The following is an 18,421-nucleotide window of genomic DNA, read 5'->3' as shown; positions in this document are numbered from 1 at the left end:
TGCAGCTTGTGTGTTCGATCCTGCTTCCCAGCGGCTATGTGGGCGTAGCTTATGTGCTTAAAATACGTAACTGCTCCTAGGTCTTCATCAAGTCTGATAAAGACCTATACGGTCAAAACCTTGTGTCAAGCATATCAGTATAACTAAGCGGCTACCATAGAATGAAGGTAGCGCTAGCTGCACGTGCCACTTTGACTGTTCATGCTAACATTGTCCAAAATGGGCACATAGATCATGTAGTTACACATAACTTCTTAAATAGGATTTCATTGTGTAGATAAAAGTACTTACGGCTGTTGGAGAAGTGGGCAACCTCCGTGATGGCACAACTCACAAAGTGATGCAAACCCACTGCTGTACTCCCCGAAGTTGACAAAGTCATCGTCTCTGAAATGCGCCGAAGCACTAATCTGGTTCCATCGTTTTTCGGAATTTCTCCAAAAATAAATTGCAACCATGTCTCCCTTAATTCCTCTGTCTTTGGCAGGAGATGCAAAGTGGACGTTTTGCCTTGGCATAACACACAGGTTCGATGTCGTACTGCCATTGCATTCAAAATTATTTAACTAGCCTGTTACCACGCAGCATCTGTACGTACACGTATTAGCACTAGCTCAATCGCGACTCTTTCAGGATTTCTGTGGGCGGTTACGAACCAACCAAGTGGGCAGGGCCATGAATAATAATTTGACAACGCTACGTAGCAATGTCACCTTATCCAGATTGGCTAATTTCTTCTGCCTTTTTCCTTTCATTGGCTATTGCATAGATTTCAAACTTACCACGAGTCACAAATTTATTCTGACCAATGTTATTTAACAAACAATAGGGCAAATGCGATTTTAATGGCATGGGGCAAACAATAAATGGCAAATCAACAGCAGAATAACTATAAGTGGAATAAGTGGAAGAGATGCAGCACTATCTTGTTATATCAGCATATGAAGTTAATTTCCACTGATTCACTATCATTATTAATATCATTAGACCAATGATTTTGCAGTGTAAATAACAAAGAAAAAAGAAAAAAATATGTATCCATTCCTTGTCACGACCAGCTTCTTGAACCACAAGTAATGAAGTCAGTAAATATGTTGATCATTTTACAGGTAATATTAACATGCTTTAACTGATGTCACAATCCACTATCTGATGTCTTCTGTTCATTCTCATGTAGGATCTGCTGCTGTTGAGTGCCAACATAAAATCAAGTCTCATTTGAAGAAGAAGTTCAAGTTTGTGTCTGAGGGAATCCCTAAAGCAGGAAATCAATCGGGTCTGAATGACTTCTACACAGAGCTCTTCATCACAGAGAGAGGCAGTGGAGAGGTCAACAAAGAACATGAGGTCAGACTGATTGAAACAGCTTCCAGGAAACCAGCCAAGGAAGAAACACCAATTAAATGTGAAGACATCTTTAAACCCTTACCTGGACACGATCAACCAATCAGAACAATATTGACAACTGGAGTGGCCGGCATTGGTAAAACCATCGTAACGCAAAAGTTCACTCTGGACTGGGCTGAAGGCAAAGCCAACCATGACATACACTTCGCATTTCTTTTAACTTTCAGAGAGCTGAATTTACTGAAAGAAAAAGAGTTTAGCTTGGTGGAACTTCTTTATCACTTTTTTAGTGAGACTAAAGAAGCAGGAATCTGCAGATATGAACTGTTCGAAGTTGTCTTCATCTTGGATGGTCTGGATGAGTGTCGACTTCCTCTGAACTTCCAGAACAACCAGACCTGGACTGATGTCAAAGAGCCGTCCTCGGTGGATGTGCTGCTGACAAACCTCATCAGGGGCGACCTGCTTCCCTCCGCTCGCATCTGGATAACCACACGCCCTGCGGCAGCCAATCGGATCCCTGCTGAGTGTGTTGACATGGTAACAGAGGTGAGGGGGTTCACCGACTCACAAAAGGAGGAGTATTTCAGTAAGAGATTCAAAGACGAGAAGCTGGCCAACACAATCATCTCCCACGTCAAGAAATCACGAAGCCTCCACATCATGTGTCACATCCCAGTCTTCTGTTGGATCACTGCAACAGTTCTCAAGGACATCTTAAAAAAATCCCAGAGAGAAGAGATGCCCAAGACCGTGACTCAGATGTACAGCCACTTCCTGAGGGTTCAGTCGATACAGGGGGACAGGAAGTATCATGGGAGAGCTGACACGGATCCATACTGGGGTCCAGAGAACAGGAAGATTGTTTTTTCTTTGGGAAAACTGGCTTTTAACCAGCTGGAGAAAGGCAACCTGATCTTCTACGAGGCAGACCTGGCAGAGTGTGACATCGATATCAGAGCAGCCTCAGTGTACTCAGGAGTGTTCACTCAGATCTTTAAAGAGGAGTGTGGGATGTACCAGGACAGGGTGTTCTGCTTTGTCCATCTGAGCCTCCAGGAGTTTCTGGCTGCCCTTTATGTCTTTCTGTCCTTCATCAACGATGGTGTCAATCTGCTCTCAGAAGAACCACCCACCTCTGGGGAAGATAAACTCCTCCTCCTCTACCAGAATGGTGTGGACAAGGCCTTACAGAGTGAGAACGGACAGCTGGACTTGTTCCTCCTCTTCCTCCTGGGCCTCTCTCTGGAGAAAAATCAGATTGTCCTACGAGGTCTGCTGGGATCGACAGGAACTAGCTCACTGACCAATACAAAAACAGTGTCTTACATCAAGGAGAAAATAGATGGAGATCTCTCTCCAGAGAAAAGCATCAATCTGTTCCATTGTCTGAATGAGCTGAACGACCGTTCTCTAGTGAAGGAGATCGAACAGTACCTGACATCATCAAGTCTCTCCGGAGAATCTCTCTCTCCTGCTCAACTGTCTGCTCTGGCCTTCATCCTAGTGACATCAGAAGAGGAGCTGGACGTGTTTGACCTGAAGAAATACTCTGCTTCAGAGGAGGGTCTTCTGAGGCTGCTGCCAGTGGTCAAAGCCTCCAAAACATCTCTGTAGGTTCACTCATAACACGTATTACAATACACAATATAAATATAACTGGAATATAAGGTTAAAATAATAATAATAATAATAATAAAGAAAATACATTTTACATTGAATATATATGAAAATGTAATTATTAATTAATCTAATTATTTGGTAATTTTTGGTAAACTAATAACATTCTTCATTATGGAATAACTTAGAGATTTCTGTTATTTTGATCGCAGTTATTGACATGTTCTATTTATTGTGTATAAAGGCTGAATAGCTGTCATCTGTCAGAGAGATGCTGTGAAGCTCTAACCTCAGTTCTCAGCTCCAACTTCTCTAGTCTGAGAGAGCTGGACCTGAGTACCAATCGGCTGAAGGATTCAGGAGTGAAGCTGCTCTCTGCTGGACTGGGGAGTCCACACTGTACACTGGAAACTCTCAGGTCAGTTTTACTCAATGTGCAAACAGTTACAAATAAATGTTCAAAGTCAGACTTATATAATTCAGCTTATATCTCAGTACCTGTGATGACCACATTCATGACTTTCATATCATATAAAGGTTACCCCTTGTTGAGGTGGATATTCTAATCCATCCATATGCTTGCAAATCTTTAATTATAAATATAAACCCAAAATATACCGATAGTGTCCCCTGTTTACGTTACGTCGATGGTTGAGAGCAGGGTGAAATATAGGGGGTCTTGGGAGGGTCAGAGACCCCAAGTTGGATGCCTAACGCCGGGATTCCACCGGACGCGTTACGGCCGCTGAACGGCTGCACCGCGTAACGGCTGCGACTTTGCCCTGCGTGCATTTCCACCGGGCGCGTTACGGCAGCGCAGCGCTGCCTTGCGAGCCAGCCGTATTCACGCGAGATCACAAGATCACGCCATAATCCTAAACCTAATATACTCACCTTCCACTCACAAAACTACTGCAATTAAATGCCACGCTTTGTACTTCCGGCCATTGTCATTATAAAAAGGATGATTTGTTACATAAATGACTTCATGTTGCTGAACTTCGACAATGAGTCTCTCGTCGTCCATGTTGCCGACCCTCTGAGACCCTTTGATTTATTGACTGCTGACCTGGTGCCACCGGTCATGACGTTATGTTGATGAGTAGTTGTGATAGGCTACATGAGCTGAGTATTGTGTTTTATTTAGAAAATTGACCGGATGCTCTACGGCTTTTACTTTTTCACTTCCTGCCCGGCTCGATCTGCTCTGTTGAAATTGACGCCGTTCAGCAACGGCTCGTGTCAAAAATAGAAGTGCTACGGAATGATAGCGCCGCTCCTGGGACGCTGCTGTGACGTTCCGCAGCGCGCCCGGTGGAAATGGTGTCATTGATTAGAGTTGCAGCGATCAGCTGCCACTCTAATCAATGATACAATTTCTGGGTGTGTCTGGGATGTTTTGGACGGAAACCTCAGTCTTCTCCACTCCCTATAATGGTACCGGGACTTTTTATTTTTCTTTGTTAAGAGGGAAGAGTCTATTGTGTTGCAACACTGAGCCTATACAGGCCTGCAACGTTTTTAACAGCATATCACTGACAAAAGGCACAAGCAAACATGACTTTCTGCGGGCGAACAACTAACACATCCGTGCGCACAAATCATTATTGTAAACACTTTAACTGCACTTGCGCTCAGCAGTTCTCTGATCGCGAGAGCAACAATAAAGGCTGTGAGGCAGAAACGATTCATTGAGCGCGCACGTAAAGTGAAGCAGAACACAACTGACACCCCTGCACCCACAAATGCTCTCTTTGCTCTCATGCTCACTAACAGTTTTTTTACTGCTCGCTCTGATATTTTTCTCCTCTCAACACAATGTACATAATATTGGAATAAAAATTCTCATACAAAAAATCTAGATTCACTAATAACATGTATTACAATACAATACACAATATACTACAATAAATGTCATATTAATATACAAATTGCTTTTCAAACCCTGCAAAATAACTATTAAATACCATACATTTTACACCCAATATACAATAAGATAAGGATCTAATGTCTTGACTAATATATTTTTGTTAAATTCTTAAAACATCTCTTATTTTGTTTGAAGGCTGAACAGCTGTTATCTGTCAGAGAGATGCTGTGAAGCTCTGGCCTCAGTTCTCAGCTCCAACTCCTCTCGTCTGAGAGAGCTGGACCTGAGTACCAATGATCTGCAGGATTCAGGAGTGAAGCTGCTCTCTGATGGACTGGGGAGTCCACAATGTAAACTGGAAACACTCAGGTCAGTTTTCAGCCTCTTCTTCAAACTGGTTATTCTAGCTTCCAGTAAGTGCTGCTCCTGCCTGATGCATTTCTGTTGCTCTTTTCCCTGCTGACAAAACACTCCCTGGTTCTACACAATGTTAGAATCTGTGAAGTAACGGTCTTAGCATACCAAACACAGCAGACTTCTCCTGACTCTAACCAAACAATACCTCATTGAGTTGTAGCTATTGAGAAAGGAGAATTTGTTTAAGATCCTGTCACATCCAAGTGAAGGAAGTTCTGCTGTCTGTGATGATGTCATCTCCCCACTTCCTCTTCCTGTTCTCAGACAGGGTGACACAGCTTTGTCTCCATGATGTATCAATAAAGCTTTTACTTGTCTTCAATATGGAATGAATACACTTTATAAATGTGGTTACTTTAGTACGAACTGCTCTCAACCAGATAGAATAAATGGTGTGTGTGTGTGTGTGTGTGTGTGTGTGTGTGTGTGTGTGTGTGTGTGTGTGTGTGTGTGTGTGTGTGTGTGTGTGCAAGCCAGGCTGCAACACAATAACATCACCCACCTCCTGTTACCATCAACATCCAGGCAAACCCTTCTTACCATCCAAAGGGGCCACAATATGGAGTACTGGTCCAGCCTTAAACTTCAAGGAAAATTAGCCAAACTCACCTGTGCAGATCACTCCACATCACATGCCATTTACAATAATGCCACCATCAGTGATGAGATACTCATCTTCTGTGTGAAGGCACGCCTACAGGTTCTCCCCACAAAATACAATCTCTCCCTCTGGTTTCCATCTATTCATTCCCCCTTATGCATGCTACATGACCCACCACAACATCTGGAGTCAGTAGCCCACATCATGAACAGTTGCCCTTCCTACAAAGGACTGTATATTGCCAGACATGACAGACTGGTGGACCTCATCGCTGCCCAGATCCCCTGTGCTCCTCAGGAACAAATATACAAACATACCTCTGTCAAGTCCCACTGGTTTAACACATCCACAAACTGCTTTTCAGGAATTCCCAACACACCAGACATCATTTGCATATCACAAGAGAATGGAGGACCTGTTCATGGAGGAATCCTGTTGTACAAAAAAACTGAAATACCATCCTCTAACATCTGCCATTGACATCTGTGGTTATAAATGTGTCCTCATTGTTCTTGTCTTTGGCAGTCTAGGCCATGTGCATAGGCTGGTGGTCAGTGGACTTAACATCAGTGGACTTAACATCAGTGGACTAAGTAAAAGAAGGGCCAGACAGCTAGCTCAGTACTGCTCAATATCAACTGTTATAGGGAGCATGTTCATCTGGAAAAGGAGATGTTTCCTGTACCCTTAATGATGCATTCCCATAACAAGATGTTTGTTGGTCAAATAGTTGTTGGATAATTCATCACATTTGGTTCCTAAAATGATATTAACTTGTAATGTGGAATCAAATAAAGTACATAAAATGTGTGTGTGTGTGTGTGTGTGTGTGTGTGTGTGTGTGTGTGTGTGTGTGTGTGTGTGTGTGTGTGTGTGTGTGTAGCTTGTCTGGCTGCCTGGTCACACAGGAAGGCTATGCTTCTCTGGCCTCAGCTCTGAGCTCCAACCCCTCCCATCTGAGAGAGCTGGACCTGAGCTACAATCACCCAGGAGACTCTGGAGCTGCGCTGCTCTCTGCTGGACTGGAGGATCCACGCTGGAGACTGGACACTCTCAGGTATGGAGAGGACAGCTCACCACTCGGGGACAAAGTCTCCTACAAGGACTCATGCCCCTGCTAGATGAAGTGGTTTGAAGAGGCAGCTGTCACTCATGTTGTGTAGAAAGTGATGAGACAGCATATGATGAAGGTGAATGTTTCAACATGCTGCTCTCACTTTGATTCCCCCCAAGTGTGGAGCACGGTGGAGTGTGGAGGCTGAGACCAGCTCTAAAGAAGTGTAAGTGTCTGTTTGATTCATCAAAACACACCCTACTAACTATTGAAATGGAAAGTCCATCCACATAGAAGAACTTGTGTATACGTGTGTATAGCTATGATTCCCTGTGTTTATGAATGTCTAGTATGTTTGTGTAGGTGTGTGTATGTATGTGTACATGTCTGTGTATAATATGTATGAACCAGTTCTATTGTACCAACAGTTAGCTTCCAGCCTGTATGTGAGCTCAGCTGTTTCAGTTTATGGTTTACACAGATGGATTACAATGAATGTGTATAGGAACCTTTTAAAGTCTAATATCTTGAAAAGTATGTTGACTATAGTTTAGATACATCAGAGGAGCAATTTGCTCATCATGCTGAACGTTTTGATGCATGATATTTGGATAGGTATATGTAGTGTAACTATTGCGGGAGTAGATTCAGTTTATACATCTTTTTAGGCTTCAATGTTTTGACTGGGACAGCCACTCACACACACATGGGATTTGCATTTAGGTTTAACTTAAATTATCTTATAAACAATAGGCACTACTATTTCTAAAGCTATAGCAAACAAGTCCTATAACTATAGTAGCTCTGATATTATTTAGACTTTCTAAATTAATGTTTGTAGAGTAGCTGAACGTGAAACAGGAAGAAGAACTAGAACTGCAAGCAGTTATGCAGGGGTCCAAGAAATGTGCATTTCGCCGGCACAACGCGAAGCATGTGTTCATAACAAATGGGCTTGGCCTATGCCAAAAGATGCAACTGACTCCAGTGAATCTGTGGATATAAAGGTTTTGACTGTGGGAGGTTCGTTGTGGGAGTTATAGCCGAAAACGCGTTTTCAGAACATTCCATTGGCCAGTTAGGAGATATATTATTTCGTCGTTTTTTTTCGCCCCTTTGTGGCGAAATTTTCCAAAGACAATTTTCCTTTGCCAAATAACTCCCGCCCACATTAATAATTCTTGGCCATATTTTTTATATAGACTCGGGTTTGCCCCTTGATGGTTCCCTTATAGTTTGAAGAACATTCCTTTGGCCAATTAGAAGATATACAATTTCCTCGTTTATTGCGCCCCCTAATGGCGAAATATTCCGATTTTTTATTGAACGCCATTAAGGGTGGCACCGACATGTGTCTAAAATTTGGACTTGATCCGATGTCTAAATTTGGTATTTTTTTATTTTTTTGCGTTTCGACGTAAAACATAGCTAATAAACAAATATTCAAAACGCTACCGTTTCGTCATCGATGGTCGGATCAATAAAGTGTTCCTTGATTTCTTTTCGTTTGCGTCTGAAGATGTCGTGTGCAAAGTTTTGTGTCAATTGGTCAAAAAATGTGGGAGGAGTTGGGAAAAGGCAGTTTAGCGGTTTTCGTGATGGCAGTTTAGCGGTTTTCGCGATTTTGCGCAAAAGAAATATAGACGCAAATGGGCGTGGCCTATGCCAAAAGATGCAGCAGACTCCAGTGAATATGTGGGTACAAGTTTTTGACTGTGGGAGGTTCGGTGTGGGAGTTATACCCCCAAACGCATCTTTCCTAGGTATAGCGCCACCTAGTGGCCGGCATGTCTGGATTTTGTCGTCTGCGTAGTCCTCACGGACCTGGATCTAGTCATGCAATTGGCGTGTGTGCAACATTTACGGTTTGGGCTGTATTCCCACTTTTACGGGGGAATAATAATAATAATAATAAAAAAAATCCTTACAAAAACAATAGGGATCCAACCTGTTGGCTTGGACCCCTAATAAGGCAAGACAACAGTGATGATGTTGATGATGATGATGATGATGATGATGATGATGATGATGATGATGTAGAGCGGTTCAGCAGCTCATCATGTCTGGTTGTCCCTCAGATGCCTGTGAACTCACACTGGACCCCAACACGGCCCACAGACGACTCTCTCTGTCTGAGGACAACAGAAAGGTGACGGTGGTTGGAGAGGACCAGTTGTATCCGGATCACCCAGAGAGATTTGACTCCTGGTACCAGGTGTTGGGTAGAGAGGCTCTCACTGGCCGCTGTTACTGGGAGGTAGAGAGGGAAGGAGGTGTTGTTATAGGAGTGACATACAGAGGAATCACAAGGAGAGGAGGGGGTGAAGACAGCTCGCTCGGATGGAACAACAAGTCCTGGATTCTTCATTGTTATGATGATGATAGTTACTATGCCTGGTACAACGGTAGAGTAACAGCCATCCCTCTCCCCCCCGCTGGCTCCACCAGAGTAGGAGTGTATCTGGACCGGCCTGCTGGCTCTCTGTCCTTCTACAGAGTGTCCCCAGGTGGAGGAGGGTCCTCAGACACACTGACACACCTCCACACCTTCTGGTCCTCCTTCACCCAGGAGGACCTCCTCCCTGGGGTTGGGTTTGGGTTATGGGGGGGGGGATTAGTAGTGCTACCTGGCGAGCAGGCTCAGCGGTGTGGCTCAGCGTCTCTGTGTAAGTTATAGTCTCTCTGTCTGTCTGTCTGTCTGTCTGTCTGTCTGTCTGTCTGTCTGTCTGTCTGTCTGTCTGTCTGATGACACACATGAACACAAACATGCATATGTGAACACACACACGGGTATATTACCACACACACATATAAATACACATACGCACATATAGTAACGCACACACATGCAAGCGCACACACACGCATATATGAATTAACATAAAGACACACACATATAAACATACACGCATGCACAGACGCATATATAAACACACATATTACAAACACGTAAAAGGAACACAAACATGCACGCACACACACACGTGTATATGAACAAAAACAAACACGTATATATGAACACACAGAAAACAAGTGCGTACATATGAACACGCGCCACGTGCAAACACACACCATATTATAAACACTCAAATATACACACAGACACACACGTGCAAACGCACACTCACTGCACAAATGCATATATAACTGTGTGCGCGCCCGCATGCACGCGCCGCACACGCATCTATGAACACACACACACGCAGATATGAACACACACACACACACATATATGAACACACACACACGCAGATATGAACACACACACGCATATATGAACACACGCAGATATGAACACACACATGTATATATTAACACACACACTGTGTTTTGGTGATTTATCATGTGCTCAACTATAATCCAAATGCTACATTTTCTTGGTCTTCTTAAAGTTGATCTTCATTAACCATGAAAGGTAGAGACTTTTAAGATCTTCCATCAGGTTAACTTAGCAGCTTTTACAAAGACAATATTTTTAATGTGAAATCTATTTTAATAATTGATTTTTGGCAAATGTTAACATTTTTATAGTGCAATATTGTGTCTATTTTCAGACTTTAACAGTTTCATACTGCAGGGCTCTGATATCAGTTTATATTTTGATAAGCCTAACATGATGTACAGCAGAACTTATATTATATTCATCGTGCAAGCGGTCTATGGGAAAAGCTATAGATCATGTTGTGACTTTAAACTGAGTATTGATTCCTTGTGTTCTGTGGGGAACAACACAGCAGCAGAACATGTTCAGTTATTAAAGATATGTGCACACCTGTTTATGATTGGTAATGTCTGCTGCATCTATTGTTTGAGTCCTTGTTTTTATTGTGTACATGTAAGGGACTGTTCTTCTATTGTTTGAGTCCTTGTGTTTATTGTGTTCATGTAAGGGACTGTTCTTCTATTGTTTGAGTCCTTGTGTTTATTGTGTTCATGTAAGGGACTGTTCTTCTATTGCTTGAGTCCTTGTGTTTATTGTGTTCATGTAAGGGACTGTTCTTCTATTGTTTGAGTCCTTGTGTTTATTGTGTTCATGTAAGGGACTGCTCTTCTATTGATTGAGTCCTTGTGTTTATTGTGTTCATGTAAGGGACTGTTTTTCTGTTGTCCTGGTTAATAAAGCATAATGGTGATAAACAACTCAGAGAATCCTCTGAATGTTCTCTTGTGTTCAGCAGAGGATCAGTTTACACTTTAAGGTCGGGGGTTCACTGAATAAAAAGCACAAATAAGAGCGCAATAAAACCGGATCTATTGAATTGACATAAATAAGATATGGCAAAATATCGAAAAAAAATCGAAATTAACAATTTTGGCACAAAATGCGAACATAAGCCTCATCGACTCCATGGCTCTAATAGTGTGTGGTGGAGGTGTTTGGAATGGTTGAAGAGCCTTTGGTGCTCAACACACACACACACACACACACACACACACACACACACACACACACACACACACACACACACACACACACACACACACACACACACACACACACACACACCTACAAGCGAGCAGAAGACCCAACACAACTAAATGAAGAGCAGACTGTATAGCTATAATGAAAGGTTCCTTCAAGGTGGGTTTGTTAAAGCGTGTTCATCCCTTCACCACCGTGTGTTGGAGAATCCGTTGTGACATCAGCTCCATGGACTAGAAGGGCCTTTTAAGACGGGGACTGGGATTCAGAAGGAGGAACTCCAGGGGGAGATGAGAGGACTCCTCGTCTCAACGACCAGAACACGACTTCAGTCTGTCACCAGAGAACCACGAGGGGGGGGAAGGTCCCACCTGGCATCGGGGTCCCACCTGGCATCGGGTTGTGTGTGTGTGGGGTTCCACCTGGCGTGTTTGTGTGTGTGTAGGTGTGTGTGTGTCTGTGTGTGTGTGTGTGTGTGTGTCTGTGTGTGTCTGTGTGTGTGTGTGTGTGTAGGTGTGTGCGTGTGTGTGTGTGTGTGTGTGTGGGGGGGGGTCTTGCCTGCTTTGATAGGTATCGTCTACTTGAGGGTATGCGGGATCCATAAAGAGAGTCTGAAGTCGGAAAATGACCTGAATGGATGTTCAAGACGACCTTCAGAGCTGTAGTGGGGCGGTTCTTCGTGTGTCTGGTCCTTCCCTCAGGTCCAGGCCTCCTCTGGCTGAACTCTACCGTTGGGTACCGGGCTAGGTGAACCTGGGAGAAGGGTTCCCTTACATCAGAACCAATCTGGGACCTGTCCCAGCTAGGGCTCTCTTCAAGCTGGAGTTGTGCTTTTCTTCAGCTGAGGACGTAAGGAAACCTTCACTTGGCGCTTTGGAGATGTGTGGAGAGGAGCGTTGCAGTGTGTGCCATGGTTCAATGATGAAGACCTTGGTCGTGTTCTACTGGCTGAGAGGAAGGACACACACATCTTCCTCTTGGCCCTTTTCCTTCAGATTCCTGTCGCCATCTTGAAGGATATTCCAGCTCATGTAGCTGATGTCAGCAGCATGTCAACAGATTCTCAAACCCCTGGTTTATCCTGAGGGGCGTGTCTACAGACCTGTAGACTTCAGACACTGCTCTGTATCCCAGCATGCATCTGCTCACTCACACATCCATAAGCAGGCCAACGCTCTAGCGATGGAGATGCAGATTCAGGAGTTCAGGAATTGGGGTTCATTATATCTGCAGTCCTCTCTCTATAACACCCGCTCCTCCCTTCCTCCACTTGACCTGTAGATGTGTTGGTTGACATGAGGATTATTGGTGATGATGTCAGGGGGATGTTGCAGGGTCATGGTTGGCTCTCTGAGCTCGACCTTTAGATTGGATCTGTAGGGTTTGTACACTGAATTCTCCAAATAATTCAGTTTATTGTAAAATGTAGTCACTGGTTTGCACTGAAGGATTCCATTGTTGTTAGGATTTGAGGTCTGAGGTTGTTGTGGGACCTACATGGTAGTTCTGCTCTTCGTACGGTTTGGGGTGTTTTAACTTGTACACATTTGGAACATAGCAATAGAGGTAGACTGAATAGTAGTGATGACCAACAGCAACAAACAGATCTCCTCAAGGTCAGTCTGCTGGCTGTGTTTTAATGAAGTCCACCGCTGGACTTCAGGATCTTCCTCCGCTCAGCTCCAGGTGAGGCGCTGGTCATTCTATTCTTTGGTTGGTCCCGGCTGGAAGGTTTGGGCTCCAGTCGGACGGTTTGTGCTTCCCGCCGTGGAAGGCTCTGAGTGGGGTCACTTCATTTAGCCTCAAAGCAGTTAGCGCTGAACGTTGTAGTCTGGAGAACCATGAGGACACACCTGGCAGGGGGTTAACCCTAAACCTAACCAACACCACCCTAAACACCACCCTAATCACCACCACCCTAATCACCACCACCCTAACCACCACCACCCTAAACACCACCCTAATCACCACCACCCTAACCACCACCACCCTAACCACCACCACCCTAACCACCACCATACTAATCACCACCCTAACCACCACCCTAACCAACACCACCCTAACCACCACCACCCTAATCACCACCACCCTAACCACCACCACCCTAACCACCACCACCCTAACCAACACCACCCTAACCACCACCACCCTAACCACCACCATACTAATCACCACCCTAACCACCACCCTAACCAACACCACCCTAACCACCACCACCCTAACCACCACCACCCTAACCAACACCCTAACTTCCACCACCCTAACCAACACCACCCTAACCACCACCCTAACCAACCACCACCACCCTAACCAACACCACCCTAACCAACACCCTAACCAACACCACCCTAACCACCAACCTAACCACCACCCTAACCAACACCACCCTAACCACCACCACCCTAACCAGGCTTAGGCTTTTCTGCCAGGGCGGGGGAGCAAGTGAGACAAGTGAGACACAGGTGTAGAGCACTACAACATTCCGGTGGCGTAGAGGAAGGTTACCGTTCTTCACTATCGGGGTCCGGCCCGCGGCGCAGCCCACGGTCCGGTTTGGCGCCCCCTTCCGGCGCTGCTCTTGTAGAGCGCGTGCCCCGTGTCCAGGGTCTGTGGTAGAAATTAATGAGTATATTCTATGGTAAACCATGATTAGTATAAAGTCTTTTATCTTTAATGGTGGAAGACACATGATGCCTGCAGAGCCTGGGTTCAGAACAGATGGTGGAACACAGGAATGTGCAGGAAGCTGCGGGGTCAAGCCATGTTGACCTCAGCCTTTCAGCCTTGGGTCATCTTGGCTAACGGGGTTAATCCATGCTGACCTCAGACCGATAACATGCTGAGACGAAGATTGACTGGGCGGAAACCTCCATTGGGACAAAGGAAACCTCCATTGTGACAAAGGAATTCTTGTATTTTTGTGTGTATAAAGAGAAGCTGGAATCGATGTTTGAGCAGTGACTCTATAGACCTACTCAGGCTGTTATCGTTGTTGTTTTTCTTCACGATAAAGTCTTTTTTCAATTCTTGCTCCGGACCAGTGTTAATTTCGTTAACGAAAAATATGACGAAAAATGTTCGTCAACGACCTTTTTTCCGTGACTAAGACGAGACGTTGACGAGCTAAAAATAGATCTGTGATAATAAAAACTATGACGAAATGTCATTTTGTTTTCGTTGACGAGACGAGACAGGACGAAAATGTTATTGGTGTGCTATTTGGACATTCAAAATGCACGATATTTTCCAATCAGTACACTCCCGTAAGGTTCTTATGCAACTGTTCACTCCTCCAGTAAATAGGACGGACCTTAGCTACGACTTGGCAACGGGAGGTATGGTCCACTCAGCTATGAGCTAACGTTATGCATTGTACATGATTCGAAATTCTTCCCAGCTTTTATTCCACAGATACTAGGGTCTATAGCATATAACCGCGTTGTCTGATTACAGTTTAATTCATTTTTCACAATTTACCGGCTCTCGTTTTGAAGAAAATCACTGCGCTATTCGTTTCAATGGGAATCGCCACGGTCTATACTTCAACATAAGGTGGACTTTGAAATTCGAAATTCTTCCCAGCCTTTATACCCAAGATACTATAGGGTTTATAGCATATAACCGCGTTTTCTGATTACAGTTTAATGCATTTTTCACAATTTACCAGCTATCGTTTTGAAGGCTGAACAGACAAGAGTACAAAAGTGTGACGTCACGTTTCGAGAGCAACAGATTTTCGGTTCTACACAAACCAAATTAACAAGGGGAAATCCTATGCCACACAAACCTTTTATAGAAAAGGAACAATCTTTTTGCGAATTGATTTGTGAGTTTGCTTTACCAATGATGTAAGTAATATTGAGAATAGATTGTCTTCATATTAAAAAATAAACTAAACTAAACTAACGTTTACAAAGTTTTCCTTTTAATACCCCAGGCAGGAGAATACATGAACGCCTCGACATTTTTACGATTGGTAGTGATTTTCACCTCTTGAAATTGATTTATTTTAATTTTGAAAGAAACACATGGAAGCAATGGAGAACGCCATCTCTCGTTCGGTTGTTTAGAACTGAAAATCCGGTTGCCAGGACAACGTAACGTTTTCACTTTAGTACTCTATTTGAGTGGAACAACTTAGCAGGTGTCCATATAGCCTATATAGGGTTAGCCTAATTGAACTAGTTTAAAAAGAGAAAACATTTTGACTAAAAGTAATGACTAAAAGTTGACTAAAATGTAAGGACTTTTCGTAGACTAAAACTAGACTAAAACTACAAAGGAAAACAATGACTAAAATGTGACTAAATATATTAAGCATTTTCGTCAAAAGACTAAGACTAAGACTAAATCTAAAATAGCTGACAAAATTAACACTGCTCCGGACCCCTCGATTTCTTTTACTCTCTCTCTCTTAAATTAGTCTAAGTGTTTTAAATCTCGGTTTATCTTCCACATATTAGCGTCACGAACAGGGACGAAATAGGGACTCGTCAGCTGCCGGGCCAGAGGACCGGACGCAAACGGATCATACGACCAGAGCTCAAGGGTAAGTTGTCTTGCCATATATAGGATAGAGTCGTTTGATCTGTTCTTGCCCCGTCTGAAACGCTCAGCAGCAGGTAAAGTGTCTCTTCGATCAAACAAACCAAAATTATAGATAAATGAGCGAGTGAGAGATACGGGGGCTCCGGGAGAGATTGACGTGCGCTCGCACATAGGCCATTCGCGCTCTGTGGTTCTAAATTACCAAGACGCTGTGTGGCTCCCTATTTTGATACGAGTTGTTGTTATTTGGTGTTTTGAGGTTTTGGTTAAATAGACCTATTATAAAGTCCTGTGGCTGTATTCTAGAGGATCGAATTAGTGGGAAAGTTCCAATAGGACTGTGCAGGTCCACAGGTCGATTGACCTGTTGGATGTTTGAGAGTATCCCAGAGAGCTGGGTTGGAATTCATTGCCGTCGATTAATTCATTTTTTATTTGAGAGAGGTTTCCTTGGGATGCCGACTGGTGAATTTCTAGTTCCGATGTTGGCATTTTTGAGAAAGCAGACTTCTCGCGCTTTTGAATAGATAAGTTTCTTGATTGGAGTACCGTTTGAGTTGGTATTTTGAGGAGTCTCTTGTTTGTTCGTGATCTGGTCGAGTGTTTATGTGTTCAGCCATTATTTTGAAGGAATAGGCTAGTTGTTTGAAGCATCGTTTGAATGAGTTTAATGCCCTAAACGTGATTCAATTGAGCTGCAGATATTGGATCTGGAGGTGGGGCCAGTCTTTAATTCTGATCTTGGTGCTTTGTGGCAATGGTTCTTGTTTGAAATTCTGGTTGATTCATTATCCATCCGACTGTTCATGTGTTAACCAAAAGGACAGTTTCTACACTCGGTCAACCTTTTATTTGTAATTAATTACAAACAATTCGGACATTTTTCAATATAATATAAAGAAATTGTATGAATCGGCTTATTGTCTGTGTTTAAGTCGTGTTAGGATCAAGTTACCTCGGAGATTTTTACGACCCGGTTCATTTTTTGTTGATTCTGTCATAAATAAATTAGGCGGACAGAGAATAGTTAATTTGTTTAAAGTAGTTGATAATCATAAATAAATTAGACGGATGCGCTGACTCTAACTGCACGTGCACGAGCAAACACACAGGGGACGAGCAGGAGCCTGCAGGCCAGGGTTAAAGATAACAGTAAAGGGTGGGGGCCACATTCCAATCTTCGGGAGGGAGACGAGCGCTTGGGAAGAGTTCACATTTGTAGCTTAGAGATAGTAAAGTATAGAAAATAACTAGTAGAATAAACTCAAATAAATTGTATTAATAAATAGTGTACTTCAGCAAAAAGATAAATAAAATAAATATAGTAATAAAGTAATAATTAAAACATGGCACCAACAGCGGTAGAGATTTTGAGTAGAGACCGTCTATTGCTCAAAGGTGAGATGAAAAAGATCTCTGAGAAATGGGAAGAAAGGACAGAAGGAGCAGGCACTATATGGCCCATGGGAGGGACTTTTGATCCAATAATGTATAGGGACATGGAGGTAGTAATAAGGAATTAAATAGATAACAGAAGTGGAAAAACGGCCTTAGCAAAGAGGGACAGGAAAAAGTTAGTTCTAGCTTTGTTCTTAGAGGAAGGAGAGAGATGGCGAACATTACAGAGAGTAATAATAGCTAATAACAACAAAGCTCAACCATTGCCTCTGAGGGTTGAGCCACCGCTGCACAAACTAGTATCATTGTACCCATTGATAAAAGACAACGTAGAATCTAAAGGGGAAGTCACACTAGATGAAGGAGATAATAAATGTAACACACAGGGGAGGAGGGGCGCACCCATACACATGGACTGTTATGAGGGGATTAGGAAAGCAAGGGAAGAGTGTAACAATGCTGACATTTGTTCTAGTGAGAGTGAAAACGGGAATAAAGAAGAGGAGAAGGATGACATTGAGCATGTAGGCGAAGGGTCATCACAACCATGTGTAAAACACATTACTAAGAATGCTAAGAGGAAATTAAAGAAGCGGAAAGAAAGACAGAAGGAGAGGTCTAGTGTGATACAAGGGGCAGAGGAGCCTGGCTGCAGTACATCAGTACTAAGCCCCACACCACTCGAGTTAGATGAGAAACTAAGGAGATCACAGAGAGAAGGAAAAGCACCCGAAACTTCTCCGGGAAATTATCCTACTCTAGTCAAAGGACAACAGGTCCATTATCAACCATGGGGTTCACAGGACTTGGAGGGAGTCATTTCTAAACTCCCTAACATAATTAACGGGGCGTCTAAATGGATTAGAACATTTGAGGAACTCACAGTGGGAAAGCTAATTGCAGTGGGGGACCTGAAAGCTCTGTTGGCAAGAGTATTGGGGTTATCCAAGATGGAGTTTGTACTGAGGAATGGAGGGTTGAATATACTGGATGGAAAGTATGATGAGACTACACTTGATCATTACAGAGGGGCGTTGTGGGCCACACTCAGGAGGGAGTTTCCGGTCCGCATGGATCCTAAAAACATGAGAGGTCTCCCCATTGGTGACACAGAGAACCCTGCATCCTACCTGCAGGCCCAAG

General features: G+C 43.5%; 2 protein-coding genes across 14 annotated transcripts in view; both read left to right on the top strand.

The window, feature by feature from the left end:
- LOC132449980 (NACHT, LRR and PYD domains-containing protein 12-like) overlaps positions 1-11,049 on the top strand; it is a 36,023-nt gene extending 24,974 nt beyond the window's left edge. For 11 of the 12 annotated variants that reach the window (XM_060041919.1, XM_060041917.1, XM_060041915.1 and 8 more), the window contains 6 exons: positions 1,178-2,960; positions 3,212-3,385; positions 5,033-5,206; positions 6,739-6,912; positions 7,089-7,135; positions 8,988-11,049. In XM_060041919.1, coding sequence (XP_059897902.1) covers positions 1,178-2,960; positions 3,212-3,385; positions 5,033-5,206; positions 6,739-6,912; positions 7,089-7,135; positions 8,988-9,586 — 2,951 coding nt within the window. In that variant the 3' untranslated portion in view covers positions 9,587-11,049. The remainder of the gene's footprint in view (positions 1-1,177; positions 2,961-3,211; positions 3,386-5,032; positions 5,207-6,738; positions 6,913-7,088; positions 7,136-8,987) is intronic. The other variant, XM_060041916.1, reaches the window with a different exon arrangement.
- The window catches only part of LOC132449988 (syncytin-2-like), a 93,820-nt gene that overhangs the window by 69,966 nt on the left and 5,433 nt on the right, over positions 1-18,421 (top strand). The window lies entirely within an intron of this gene.

The sequence above is a fragment of the Gadus macrocephalus genome, chromosome 21 (genome assembly GCF_031168955.1).
Source record: "Gadus macrocephalus chromosome 21, ASM3116895v1".
Lineage (NCBI taxonomy): Eukaryota > Metazoa > Chordata > Actinopteri > Gadiformes > Gadidae > Gadus > Gadus macrocephalus.
Note: the sequence above shows the minus strand (reverse complement) of the source record. Positions and strands in the feature narration are given on the sequence as shown.